Raw genomic sequence first — 14,573 nt, forward strand, 5'->3', positions numbered from 1 at the left:
GCTGGCTTTCCCCGCCGCCTTCTCTACCAACTGGGAATGCTCAAACGAGACTGATGGACGCGTCCGAACTCTGCATCCCGGACCCCCTCGGCTACCACAACCAGTAGGTGCCCTGCTTCTCGCTCTAGCTGTCCTTCAGCCAGTCCAGCTGCCTCTGTCCTGGGTGTCGCAGTTTCTCTTCTACATATTCTTGAAGTGGCAGGGACCTCGGGACACTTGGGGGACGTTAGTGAAGAGGGGAGGAGGCGCACACTTTCTGGGTTTCTTTCTCGGATGTTAACCCGCCTCTAACTTTTCCCACACCGCCTCTGAGAAACCCTCACTTTTAGGTAAAAGTCGCGATTTCTCATTCACTTTTTTCTCCTTTCTCGCTTTGATCTTGCTCGGCGATGAGAAAACAGTTGAGTTTTGTGGATTGGAGCGCGAAGGGAGACGGAAGCCCGGAACAGGTGTAGGAATGCGGTTGCAAGGATGTCCTGTCCCGTCTGAGAAAGCGTCCCTGCAGGCGCTTTGATTTCATTATTTCCATCCTGGGGACCAAAAATAATCCGGGCAAGGCTGAGAAAATCGAACGTGCGGCGGCAAATCCGGCACTGCAGGCGGCCGGTGCTGCGCTCGCCGGGTTGTCCCAGTGGGGTGCCCCGAGGGTGCGCCCCCGGGGCGGCGGACCCAGGGCTCCCCAGGGGGTGCCAGCTGCACAGCGAGTGTGCCCTGGGTTTCGCTCGCCCCGCGAGGGAAGACCGCATCCCGCCAGGTGTTGAGGGCACCCGGCCTCGTACTATTAGAGGCAAAGTTAGTTCGCGGCTTTCAGGGAGGTTGCGCCCGGCGGCACGGAGTGGCACGGTTTGCCTGCCTGGGGCGGCTTTGCGCCCGGCGTCAGACCCAGGGTTGTCCCAGAGGCATGGGTTGGGGAGGAGGCTGGTACTGTAGGACCCGATTCCCAAGAACAGCAGGTGTCCAGCCGCGGGGCAGCGGGCGGAGTTCGCAGGGTGGGAGAGAGACTGAGGCTCCCAAGCGATGAGTGGTAGCCTCGCTCTTCCTGTCTGGGCTCTCCCAGGTTCCCTTCTGGCCACCCGCCCTTTCCCTTCCAGCTCCCTCCGCTGTCGCCGCCCCACCTGTCCCCACACCTTGGCGCTCTGAGTCCCACCGCACCCGGGGCGGGCGTCCCGGCGTCTGTGTGTGCGCGCGTGCCGAGCGGTCCCTCGGAAGGCTTAAAAAAATAATAATAATAAAAGGAAAACACCAGTTTTCCTGCGAAACTTTGTGCTCTCCCTCCTTATTTTTTCCGCTAAAGCTAACTAAACTATCAAAGTCAGCGTTTCTTTGGTTCCCTCATCCTTTCATTTTTATACCCTCCTTCCCCCTCAAACCACAACGACGTCCGTAAAATAAATACTTTGCACGCGGAGGGGGTTCAAACCCGACTTCTTCCACCTCCGCGGGAGAAAGGAGGAAACTTCTCAGCAGGGGCTCTAGCTGATGACCCGACTGTCCCAGCCTCCGCGGTGACCTTTCTGGTTCTAGGTTTAGGATCTCCCCAGGCAGAGGGTCCTTTAAATGCTCGCAGAATTTAGAGCAATGGAAAGCAAAAGGAAGAAGGCTATGGGGCTGAGGAAGGGGGGGAATCCTTAATTATAATGGATTGAACTTGGAAAGTGACTTTCATTCTCTTTAAAGGTTACAGGGATCCCAGCTTCCGGGGCTGGTGGGTGGTGGGTGGGAGTGCTGCCAGGCTCCTCCTAGGGAGGGGGTTGTAGGTGAGGCTGTGGACAGTGTTTGGTGTTTGTGGGGCACTTGCTCACATAAAATGACCAAGGAGGACAAATATTGGATGCTTAAATTATTTAGGCTTCCTCTCTCCAGAGGTGACTTCTTTAGTTGAGCTCAAAATATCTATGTATTTGTCCCTGGCTCAAGTCAGTCAATAAATATGAACATGTGAAGGAAGCGCATGCTTTGATTATGTTGACCAGAAAAGCAAGGCGAGATGGAGGGTTGAGCCACTGGTACTTCATCCACCTTGACGGCAACCCCAGCTTGAGTGTGAGCAGAAATATGGCCAAAGAGGGCAAGTCAGGAAGGCAGCAAAGGGGAACGGAGGTGCTGAGGCCCTGGGTATCCCGGAGGGTTTGAAGTGGGAGTCATTTAGAAATGCAGCTGGAAGATGGTTTGGATCTCCCACCCTCCCGCTGCTTAGCTTCTCATTCCACAAGGTGCAGGAAAAGCCAAAAAAAAAAAAAAAAAATACACCTGCTGTTGCCACTGAGGAACTCGGCATCCCTGTGAGATGCCATTTCTCAAGAACAGGATCTGCTGGGCAGCCACCCCACGCATTGGTGTGCTGCCCCCCCCCACACACACACACAGCCATGTGCTTCCAGGAGCGGGTTCACATTTGCAATGGTTCAAGGGTACACTGTGTCCGAGGATGGGTGGTGGAGGTCAGAGCCTGGTGTCTGGGGGAGGCAAATTTCTGACCTCTGCCCCAGGGCCTTGTGACATAGCTTTCGAGCAAAGCAGAAGACTGTGTTCTTTGGTTTGCTGGAAGGACCGTAGAATGAATCTGGTCATTACAACGCTGTTGTTCTCTCGGAGCCCGTGGGTTTGTGTGCTCTGCACACACGGTTTTTACCTTGTGGATTAGTTGACCTTCCCAGACTTGAGAAAACCCAAGGGCACAGGGATTGGAGTTCAGAGAGAAAGAACTCTCCAGCCCGCCCTCTCGCTGGCTCACACACAGGGAGCATTTGTTAATGCGTTGGTGTCACTCTCGCTCTCCCAGGTGAGAAATGAACGCACACACAGATACATACGTGTCTTCTACCTTTCTCTCCTTCGTTTTCATTTTCCTGTAACCAATCCTGTAGGTGACTCCATTACCCTCTCTAATCAATATTTTATGTACATATCTAATCAGCTGGAGTGGGAGTGAGAGTGCGCACTGGCATGTGCCTATGTACAAATGGGCCCCTGCCCAGACCGGCTGGAGATTCGCGGCACATACCCTCGAGGGCTGGGAGGGCTGCCTTACCCACCGTCTGATGGCCACTTTGCTGTTGTTAAAGAAACAAAGAACAAACTGTCCTGAAGGTAAAATATGTGGGTTCACACGTAGGAAAAATGCCACATGGTAATTCAGAGTCAGTGACCCAGAGAAAAACAAAGGGGGAATTAATTTTTAATGGTACATTTAAAAATAAATCAGAGTGAGGACATTAGTCTTGATTTTTTTAAGGGAGGGGCTCCAGGACATAAACCCTTCTGTGCCCGCCACCCTTTTGGAGGTGTGGGCTGCCTGGAGGAGGATGGGCGATAGAAGGCAGTAGCTGATCTGTCTGTGAGAAATAAACTGGGAGAATCAGCAGGGCAACACCAGAGGCCCTGGTGCTCGCCGGGGCCCTTTCCAGCTCAGTGAGATCCTAACATTACTGGAAATTTCCTCTTAGAGTATATTATTTTCCCAGCTCTTCATTTTAGAAATAATCTATTTTATTAATAACGAGGACATATGAAAAGATGTATTTCTTTAAAAAAAAAAAAAAGTCATGAAGAAACAACCCAACCCACCAAACAGGAACCTTTTCATTCTATTGATTTGGAGTAATCAATAAATATTCCATTTAGTCCAAGAGAAGAGGGACAGAGGAGACTTTCGGAGAAAACACTTCAAGGGAGGTAGCTGTGATAAAGATTTCATGTCACACCCTGCTGTCTCGGGTGCCCCTGGCCCTGGCTCAGGGGATTCTTGTAACTTTATCCTGTCTACATCCCATTCATGGATTCGTGTTCCTGATAACTGGACATTTTGCCAACTGGTTTTCAGGTATCATCTGTATTCATTGGAAAAGTTTGTCTCTTTCTCCAGTCTTCTGTGAAACACCGTGTTTCTTCTGAAAGATCTGCAGTTAAATCTAGCAGGCCAAAGGAAGGAGTTGGCCAAGTGAGTGAGTGGGATTCAGGAGGGAAAATGCAGACGCCGGTAGGTAGGCAAGTGACGGTGCCTTTGACATGGCTCTGTGCTGTGCCCCTCTGGAAATTTTCTCCTTAGAAACTCAAGTGACTTCCTCAAAATGCTTAAAATTCCTTGTGGTTCCACTTGTAAGGGAAAGGCTAGCAGATGTTTAAACCATTATCCACCCCTTCAAAGCAAAGCCCAAGCATCCCTACTCGAATGCCCTCCCATACCCACCAGCCATCAGGGGGTCTCTGTCCAGCCCTCTCCAAAGTGGGACCCTTGAAGTGCTCTTCCTGCTTACTCAGGAGCTCTGCCCAGAGCTAGCAAGGACTTCTCACAGCTCCCTGAGAGCTTCTGTCTTGGGGTTCGGTGGCTCTTACCGAATGTTACTATGGGGGATCCCAGCTCGGCTAGAGGGCTCTTGGATGGATCTATCTAGCTCAGGTGCTTTTCTGTCCTGACCAGGATTAAAATCAGAAAAGATCTTAACAGCACCTTTATTTGTGTGGAGGACACCAGTCATTGTAGTCCCTGAGAAGTGCACGGACTGAAGAGGGGGCTATGAGCTCAGGGTCTGCAGGAAGGCCCCAGGAAATTGTGAAGGTACAAGTTGAGGATGGGCTGGAACTAGACAAATCTGAGCCTGGAGGCTTCCTGAGCACCCTGCCTGTTCGGCCTTGGGGCCGTTTACTGATTTCTAAGCATAAATCAAAGATCTTTTCAGCGTATACTTGCTGGTGACCCTTGAAGGGGCTTCATTTCTAGTGAGTTTCCCCTTTCTGAGTCCCAGAAGCCTCAGACCTCTGGGGAATGGTCATAGGTGGGGTTGTTCCTTGAAGGAGGGGTCCATAGGCTTTGGCTGTCTCTGATGTCCCCTGGTATGGCTGGGGTGGCCTGGGGTGAGATTATCTCCTGGTTGCCCTGTCACTGTTGTGGCCAAGTCCCTGTGCAGGGAGGTTGTGGTGTTTATAATTGCAAATGTAATTAGCAGACCAGCTCTGGGGGACTGGGATGCTCAACTTCTCCGCATGTCACGGTGACCCCTGTGATGGTCGGCCAGGCAGATTAACCCTCGCTGGGCCAGCCTGTCTCTACCACCAGGGAGGCTGCTGATCTCTCATGGAAAACGGCAGCGCTGTCCTGGGACTAGACACCTTCCTCGGAGAGGTTGCCAGGGAAGTGACTGGGGGAGGTTCTTTCTTCCATTGGACACTGGACTAGTGACCCTCGCCTTTTGTGACACGCATTGTGACCCTGTGTGGCAGCCTGCTGGGGCAGCCTCTCTCACTTCCCCAGCCACTGTGGGAGGACATGATAGAAGACTGCAGGCGTGTGCTGATCATCCCTGTGGCTCTGAGGGCTGTACTAGGGGAAGCAGGACTCTAACAGGGACACATCAGGACTGGCGTTGGTGCTCCTGGGACCCTGCCAGCCGGGGCTTGTATTCACCCATCTCATCAGCCTGTGTGTGGGAAGTGACTGCATGCCAGCTCCTAGGCTGGGAGCCGGTGCTCTGCAGAGCTGGGCAGTGCTGGAAGTCTCGCTCAGAGATGTTGGAGGAGGTCAGTCATTGAAGAACACAGGCTCAATTTGTTCCCAGGAGCAGACCCCCAGCTAGCCATCCCAGAGACACTAGGGCTGTGGGGTCTTTGCTCCCCTTCCTAAGCGTGTGCAGAGCTAGGGTGCTTTTGGTATTGATTAAGATTAAGATTAAGATCAGAAAGAATCTTAACACCTTGACTTATAAGTAACACCTGGGGGGAGTGTTGGCCCTGTTGTGATGCTGTTAAAGCCCCAGTTATAGAGGAGCTTTCTGAACCCGGAAACATCAAAAGCTGCATTCACCCCCTAAGAGAGTTTCCACCATGGAGAGTCTGTGCGTACAAATCCGTGAGAGTGTGTCATAGTAGGTATCCCCTTTAAAATGGGGTGACAATGGGCAGGGGACTGTGCTATTTAAACACAGCCCAGCTGCCTACTGTCCCCCTGGCCCAGGCTGAAGTCAGGCTGTGGCCACATTTCAGAAAGGACTGCTGTGCTTGGGGCTGGTGTGTTCATAGTATGAAAAAGAATGCAGAGGGACCTGCCGGCTGCTTGTCCCCATAGCCCAGAAGGTTTTAGTCTTTTTTTCGAGCCTCCTGTTTTCTGGCCTGGTTAGGGCAGGGACAGACCCCGAGAGGGAGAGAGAAGGGAGTCCTGCCCTTCTCTGGGATAACAGATGGCCACACTCAAAGGAGCATTTGGGTCATTCTGTTCTAGGTTCCCGATTTCCCCTTCTCTCCCTGGAAATAGCTATTGACAGGCTGTAGCTTTAAGGGTCAAATGTTTTCTTAAATCAAGGAAAATCATACTGGTTAATCTGCCCATGGGACTTCCAGTGTGGAATCAGACAAGGTGGGGGGAAATTATCAGCTAAAGTCTTAAATTCAGGATTGCCTGAGCATCAGTTAAAATTGTATGAAGATAAAACAAAAGTTTTACTGGGGGTTAGATATAATTTTTTCATCTTCATTTTGCTGTGCTTTTTAACCCATAAACATTTTGCCATTTAAAAAGTTTCCTTTTTTCCTCTCTTCTTCTTTTTTTTTTTTTTTTTAAATTTCTCTTCTTTGTTCCTCAGGACTTTAAAATATTCTATTCAATATTGTCATTCAGCATCCCCGAGGTTGAACCTTTTCTGGGAATGATTTTCTAAAAAATGTTACTTTATTTCTCAATGTCATTTCATTCAGAGGTCAAAAGGCAGTTAAACAAACTCCAACAAGGTTTTGTTTTTATCTTCTGGTTTCAAATGTGATCAATTTTCATTTAAAACTATTTCAGGGTCCTCTCTTACCAATTACAGCTGCATTCAGCTTCATGCCTGACCATTGCTGTTTACTAAGACACCGCATTTAAAACTGTACAGATGCGGCACGCCCAATCGGAGTCGAGCTTTTTCCTTTATCGAGGAAACTGAGTTTCAAAACCTCAAACGTTGTCCGACTTTAATGTGACTTTATTTTTCATCGCTTAAATGAACCTGAGTTCACAAATGAGTCTTTCTGCTTTATTCTCTTTGTGAATTTGTTTCAAAAGGCTTATTGTGTGTACTTAGATTTGTGTTTGGTATTTTTACCTGGCATCTGCTTTTAAAAAGATACCTGGGAAAGGGGCATTGAGCACCCCTGACTTCTCCATGTAGTCTTGGTTTCTGAAGGGCAAAGAACCAGGAGATACAGTTGTAAGGAAACGCTGTAGAGAAGGCTAGTGAGTATGAAGGGTGATATTTTAGATGTGATTTTCTCAGCATTTTCCTTTGTCTTCGCTTATGTTTTTCCTCTCTGTTTTCATTCCCACTTACTGTAGTGTGCCCTTGTCCTTTATCCCTCCCGGCTGTGTGTTTCGGAGGAAGAAGTAGATACGTGTGGGTCTGAATGTGTGTGCATGAGTGAAACGGTGTGTGAGCTGTTTGGAGGTGCTGAGCACAATGAGATGAAATCCCAAAGTCTGCTTGTTACTGGCCACTCCGTTCGAATTCAGACGTGAGTACCTTTACCCACTGTCGCCGGCCTACCCACATGCTTTGGTTGAAAAAAGGAGGGTCAAGGGCTGCTGTTTCCAGGCAGGCTCCAGGTTGGCAGTGTCTATTACCCGAGGACTGGGATGGTAGGGGCTGGAGGGGTGAGTGAAGGCACGGGGAGGAACTAAACTCTATTCGGAACCGGTTTTGAAATCGCTGCCCTCTCTTCACTGCCTAGAGCCCCGAGTCCTGGTTGGGGATCTTGGCGATGCTGAGTAAACGGCTGGCATATGCTTTTGTTTTTGCCTTCCTAATCGATCAGCAGAAAACATTCCCTTTTGATGGTGGAACAGCCCTTCAGCATGCAGAGTGAGGTATTTATCCTTTTCCTTTTAGCCTCGCTCTTTGTCACTTGTCTCTTGGGTGTGTTGACATTGTGTCTACCTACACAGTCACGCTAACAAGCTGTGGCAGAAAGAACACTGATTTTACAGAAATAATAACGATAATATGTTGGTTCTAATCATTGTGATGGCAGTCAAAACAGATTGCACTTTTTCCTCCAAAAAGGTGCAAAGCGGTCCTCTTAGCCAGTCTTACCATAGTAACTGGACGAGGGTGACCATGTCTTGCCCCCAAAATAAATACCTTTGTGCACTCGTAAACATGAAAGGCTTCAGGTTTGCATGTCTGAATTCCTTCAGGAGCAAGAACTGCCTGGTCTCTGGATCTGAACAGATGATAAAGGAGACTGCGGTGTTAAACGCATGGCCCCCCCGAGAAAGGCTGGATGTGTTGCCTTTGAAAGAAGACGGGAGAAGTGTTTCTGGTAGAGCACGCTGGGCCAAGGCTGACCCCTCATCCAGCAGTTTCTCTGGCCCGTGCTCTGCTCTCTGCCACTCAGTGCCCTCTGTCCTTTGGTTCCTCTGGTCACTTCTTCAGGAGCAGTTTGCAAACCAAAGGCACACAGAGGACAAGGTGGGTTATGACTTGGCTCACGTAAATATCTGGGAAGAGGGCTGCGTGCAGAGAGACAAAGTCACCTCTCCACCCTTGATCAGCTTCTTGGCCGTTCGACTTCTAGGAGGCCATGCGCGTGGGCCGCTGCTCCTGGGTACCTTGACTTCTGCCCTGGAGGCAGAGATTCCAGAGAGGTCTTCAGGGTGCTGATCCCTCGAGATCCCAACCGTTTCTCTGTGACTCTTTATGCCAACTCCCAGGCCTGAACCCTGCTTACCCGCAGCCTGTGCTCTTCGGCATCCGGCAATGCTTCTGTTATTTTCTCTTATTTCCTTTTTGTGTATGTGTTCTTTGGAACCAGGATACAGCTCTGCTCTACCTGATTTACCAGGGTCCCACGACTGCTGGTGTGTGTGTGTGTGTGTGTACATATATATATATATTTTTTTTTTTCCCCAACCTTAAAATTCGTACACAATTTTTTTCCTCAGGAAGAAAAACAAAACAAAAGCAAAACCACCAAAGCTTTGGATTATTAATTGATTATTAACTGTTTTAACAAACAAAACATTCCACTCCCGAGGAATGCAAGCGAGAGTTTGTGCTGCTCAGGTGGAGATCTGCTTTCCCCCCCCTCAATCGGTGAGAAATTTTATAGCTTCAATTCCCTTGTTGGACCCTGAGTAAAAAATTAATTCATGAATAATAAAAACCAATCAGTCTTGTTGAGTTTAAGAAGGATTAGAGTAAGGGTGTTTTTTCTTACAGAGAACATTTGGAATCTGTGTGTCATTGTCACCGAGTGTTCGGGAATGGCTCTCTGAGTGTGCCTTTATTCACAGCAAACGAACTGTTATTATCCTGAGGCAGAACGCGTCTTCCTCAGTTGTAAGGCCAACTTACCAACGACTGTTAAGGTCTCTTACCCACTTCTCTGCTACAACCCCGCACTCCACACCAGTGGTAATTCATTGACATGAAGACAGTTTCCTGTATACGTGGCATATAACCAAATAGCAACCGACCTGGCATTGCATTATGAAAAAGCGCATTTGTTGATGGGATGGAGTCCTTCTTGGTTTCTTCCCCTTGTTTACCCAGGAAGTAATTGAACAGAAATTTACATGCCATTGTAAGAACTATAGAAATGAGAGTGTGTATTTCCTTTTCAGTCTCCACTATTATCTGCCTCCCAGGATTGTTAGGACGATTAACTGAGGTAATTCACAAGTGCCAGGCACATAGTAGGTGTGCATTAGATGTTCCGTGCTTTCTTACTGTTAACTTTGGGAGTTACTTTTTTATTTTTTGCCCAAAACTTCATGGTGAGAGTCCTGGCAGCAGTGAGACTGGGTGCTTGAACTGATTATTTAATGCAATCTAGAGGATTCGATTTCTGTATGTAACACAAGGGGATTAGAAAGGGAATTACAATTTGAGATGAGGATTACAAATAAGAAAGTTCCCTCTGAATGAATTGTATTCTTGGACTTGTGGTTGGAATTGCCCAATAAAATACAGGATACCCCATTAAACTTGAGTTTTAGATAGTAATGAATAATTTTAAAGTATATATAAATCCCACACAGTATTTGCTAAATCTGGCATCCCTACCCATGACTCTTTTACATAAATCAGGTTAAGAGACACATTTCCTTTATATTTTCTGCTTTTAAGAAAGCCCAAAAGAAATATTATGTGTTTACTTTTTTTTTCAAACTTTTTTCTTTGGTCTTTGCTATAGAGTGCTCACTAGAGAGAGAGATGGAGAGAGAGAGAAAAAAGTAAGTGGGAACACCCCCCCAGGGGATGGCCATACTGCAATCCCTTCTCCTCCACTCTCTCAGGATTTTAGGCACACATGTTCGCACACTCACTGGGTGTGTTTCTCAAGCCATTGGGTCTAGGACTCAAACCACGCAGTGGTCTACATAAGATTTAGTCTCTTTAGCCTCTGCACCACCTGCTGGTCTTGAAGTTGTTTTGTAAGTGACCATCTTTAATTTTTTGCCAATATTAATTTGTTAGACTGGCCACATCCTTAGAAGTTAGTGTTAGAAGTGATTTCTGTCACTCAGGTATATTGCTAGAGCTGCACGTTGGCAAAAGAACTTGCCAGCTGCAGTCTCCTGATGTAGCACCAGGTTGTTGAACTTTGCCTTAGGGAGGCACAGAGTAAGACCAGCCTTATGGGCAACCTATCTCTAGGCGAGGTTTCCCTGACAAGCAGGAGAGCTGGACTGCTGGAACCCGGGATCCCAGCATTCAAAAGCTATCCTTGCTCACCTTGGGGGCCAGAGCCTCCCCACACAAAAACACGAGACTGACTCTTTGGAGATGGGTCCCAAGGCTGTTGGGGAAGCCATCCGATCAGTGTCAGCTGGTGGAGTCAGGTGGTGGAGCAGGAGGATTAGGGGCCCAAACCTGAGACAGAGCCAGGTGGGAGCAGTAGATGAATTGAAGATCATCAAGAGGCTATCAACCGACTCCAGCTTCTCTTTGCTCACTCCTCTGAGCAGCATCTTGGCAAAACTCTAGTAATACTCAACCATTGTTTTAAGCTTGGTACCCTCGCAGCCCAGGGTATGGGAAATAGAAGAGCTCTAGAGCCCCCTGCAGGCCCTCTCTGGCACTGCACTCCATGGGTGACAGTCCTGTAACACAGCCTTGTCAGGGTGGGAAGGGTGTGGAGAATCCTGAGTGTGAGCTCCCAAGGGGAGTGCAATCTTGACTCTGCTTTGGAAAGCAGTGCTGGTTTCAGAGCCAATGCATGCTTCATGCCCTGAGCCCTGCAACTGCCTCTTAACGTGGTATGCTACTCCCACCCCAACACATGCACACACCCACACACATGCACACCGCACACTCACTGCCTCCGTAGCTTGCCTGACCTCCAGACAGGCTCCTCCAGCTGCCAAGTATACAGAAGCAACACACCCTACACCATTTCCAAACTCTGGTGTTCGGATTCTCTTCTTCAAGCTGGCTCTCTGGGAGTCATTTTAGGATTTTCCAGAGGAAAAGTTTTTAGGGAGGATGAGAGAGCTGAAAATAAACTGTAGGGCCAGAGGTGGATGATTGTCGTAGTGATGGTTACGGTGGGCCTGACTGACACTGAGCACTTAGTGCGGTGGCTTTGTCCTCAGGTTATTCCATGTGCGAACTCCTCTCTCTTTCACAACTCTGGGAAGTAGATACTGCTACCATTCTGTCCCACAGGTGAAGAAACAGATGTTCAGTCACTTGCCCAAGGTCACACGGCCCATGAAGCAGGGATTTGCACCACGCCATTCTGTGCGCCTGCACTTCTAACCACCGTGTGTATGTCTAGAACTTTGGTTTCCCCAGCCTTGAGGACAGTCCTTGGCAGATGGAATCCAACACATGGGCCAAGTTTAAGGTAGAGGTGGGAGGGGAAAATTGGGCCCCATGTCTTGGGGCTGAAAAATATGGACAGTGGATTAGTCCTTTTCTAGCCCCACATTATGCCACCCCAGTTCAGCTTTCAGTCTTATCACCGGCACAGGGAAGGCTGCAGAATGGAACTGTTGGTCTTCCTGACCTCATTCTCCAAAGGCCCAAGGCCAGCCCTTGGAGCCTCCCGATGGCTGACTCCCTTCATGCCTCCCTCTAAGGCTGCCATAAGCCTATTTTGAAGACAGATCCCCTCTCCTCAGCCTGTATTTGCCCCCATCTGATGCCCTCATTCCCACCTGCCATCCCTCATCCACAACCACGCCCAAATCTGTATCCCAGTGTCTGGCTCTGGCACCCAGCTTGGATTCCTGCAGATCCTTCCCACAGTGCGTGCAAATCTACCTGCTGCAGTGTGCTCCAAACCTGTCCCTCTCCATGCCCCCATTACTGCTCTCTCCCTCAACGCAGGGCCCCCAGCCAAGGTGTGGAGCATAATTTCATTTCTTCCCCCTCTCTCTTCATTCTCCAGTCCCCTCCTATGTCTGGAAAACTTTTACCTGAATACATGCCTCAGATCTAGTCTTTCCTAGGTGGCTTCCCCCACTCTGGTCTGCCTGGTGACCTTATATTTATCCTTTAAAACCCTGCCGAGGTATCCTCTGTATGAAGCCCTCTGTGATCCATCCTGGGGAAATTGATCTCTCTCTCCTTGCAGCTATTCTCTGGCCCGTGCCCCTCGCTGGAGGACCATCTGTTGTTTTGACTCTGTTCACCTTTTTCCACCAGGCTCTATGTCCCTAGACCAAGTTCATCTCTTGTGACCCTAGTGCCTAGACTAGCACTTGGCACATAGTATGTGCTTAATAAATGCTGATTGAGCTAGCCTAGGGAGATTGGAAGCGGGTAAAGGGGAACCCTAGGGGATCTAAGTGGGAGGATGAAAAGTAACCTGGGATAAGTGGCCAGGGCCCAGCTGCAATGCTGCAGTCCACGGGGTGCCACTGTATAATGCTAGAGCCACGTGGAAGGCAAGGGTTGGGATCCAGGTTATCCTGAGTGTGCCAGGCACGCCTGCCATCCAGGCTGGCTGGGAGGCTGTGAGGAGGATCCTGGTATGGTGAGATCCTATCGGAGGTGCCTGTCTTTTTCTCTTTAATGAAAGAAAGAAATAGAAAAAGAAAAGGGCCGGCTGGTGGCACTGTGGTTGAGGTGGCTAAATGCCATATGGCTGAGTGCTTGGCTTAATCCTGGGCCTGACCGCTAGAAAAAAATGCTGAGCGCATGTGCGTGTATGCCCAAAGTCCTGAGAGGAGAATAGAGGAGAAAAGATTGTGGTGTGGCCATCCCCCTTGGAGGGTGATTTACTTTCTCTCTCTATCTTTCCTGAGAATGCATGTCCCCATAGTAAAAATGTCTCTCTAAAAATAAAAAAGAAAGAAAGAAAGAAATATCTTTCCTGAAAATGCATGTCCCCATAGTAAAAATGTCTCTCTAAAAATAAAAAAAGAAAGAAAGAAAGAAAGAAAGAAAGAAAGAAAGAAAGAAAGAAAGAAAGAAAGAAAGAAAGAAAGAAAGAAAGGAAGGAAGGAAGGAAAGAAAGAAAAAGAAGAGGAAGCTGGGTCCCACGAGGTGACTGTGGTTCGGATCTCCACCCAGTCGCCCTGAAACATGCCGGGCACTTGCAAGTGCTCAGGATCTGGGGTGCTAGAGGATGAAGCAGGGGGATTGTGGTGTGTGACCGATCCCTGTGGAGGGTGCTCCTATTTCTCTCTCTCACTGACACGTGTGTGGGGTGTGGGCATGAGCTCCAGCATGAATAGAGAAGTGATCTTAAAACACAGGTGATAAGTGCAGCAACCTATCGCTCCCTAAGAGGGTCCTCGTGGTGCTATGTGTTCGGCAGGAAGTCTACATCCCCGTGCTGTGTGGTGAGAGTACTGTGCCGTGGTGCAGCTGCCATCTCTGCCCTGCTCTGCATTCAGTGAGGTCACCTTGGGAGCTTGAAATTGGCCTCTGCACACCATGGAAATTGGCAAATGCTACAAATGAGCCCCCTCCCTGGCCAGTTGTTAAACATTTATTACCACACCATTGCCTGGCTCCATCACTCCCCAGCTCTGTGACCCTAGATCAATGACTTACACTCTCTGTGCTTCAGATTCCTCAGCTGCAGGGCTCTTCCTTGCTGGGCTGCTGTAAAGATGAAAAGTTGAGGACCAGCTCTGTGGTTGAGTGGTTAAGGCAACTGGATCCCACGTGGTCAACCATATGGGAATTCCAGCCATGTGGCTGGAGGAACATTCCACTTGTGTGTGTGTGTGTGTGTGTGTGTGTGTGCGTGTGTCCCAAATCCCAACAGGATGGAGAAATAGAAGAGAGGGGAAATGGCTATGCCATATTGGGGGGTACTGTCTCCTTCTTCCTCTTCCCCCATCTCTCTCTGGTGAGTTTACTCTCCCTCTGGCAATTAAAAAATCAGGTTGATAAACAGAAGCTGAATGGTGATGCAATGGTAAAACAGGATGCTCTAAGTCTGACCCACATGGGAAGGTTCTGGTTTTAAGTCAGGAGGCCTCCTGTGTACACTGGGCATACGTGTGCCCAAGATCTGGGGCTGCCTGGGACTGAGAGTAGATCTTGGTGTTGGGACCCTATTGGAGATGAGGTCTCTTTCTCACTTGCTCATGGATGAAGTAAATAAATAAACTTAAAAAAAAAAAAATTAAGTTGATCAACAGG

General features: G+C 48.8%; 1 protein-coding gene across 2 annotated transcripts in view; it reads left to right on the forward strand.

Annotated features, from left to right (window-relative positions):
- Positions 1-12: 12 nt before the first annotated feature.
- The window catches only part of ESRRB (estrogen related receptor beta), a 115,662-nt gene continuing 101,101 nt past the window's right edge, over positions 13-14,573 (forward strand). For both annotated transcript variants that reach the window (XM_006157066.2, XM_006157067.2), the window contains exon 1: positions 13-103. In XM_006157066.2, coding sequence (XP_006157128.1) covers positions 54-103 — 50 coding nt within the window. In that variant the 5' untranslated portion in view covers positions 13-53. The remainder of the gene's footprint in view (positions 104-14,573) is intronic.

The sequence above is a fragment of the Tupaia chinensis genome, unplaced genomic scaffold (assembly GCF_000334495.1).
Source record: "Tupaia chinensis unplaced genomic scaffold, TupChi_1.0 Scaffold000528_1, whole genome shotgun sequence".
Lineage (NCBI taxonomy): Eukaryota > Metazoa > Chordata > Mammalia > Scandentia > Tupaiidae > Tupaia > Tupaia belangeri.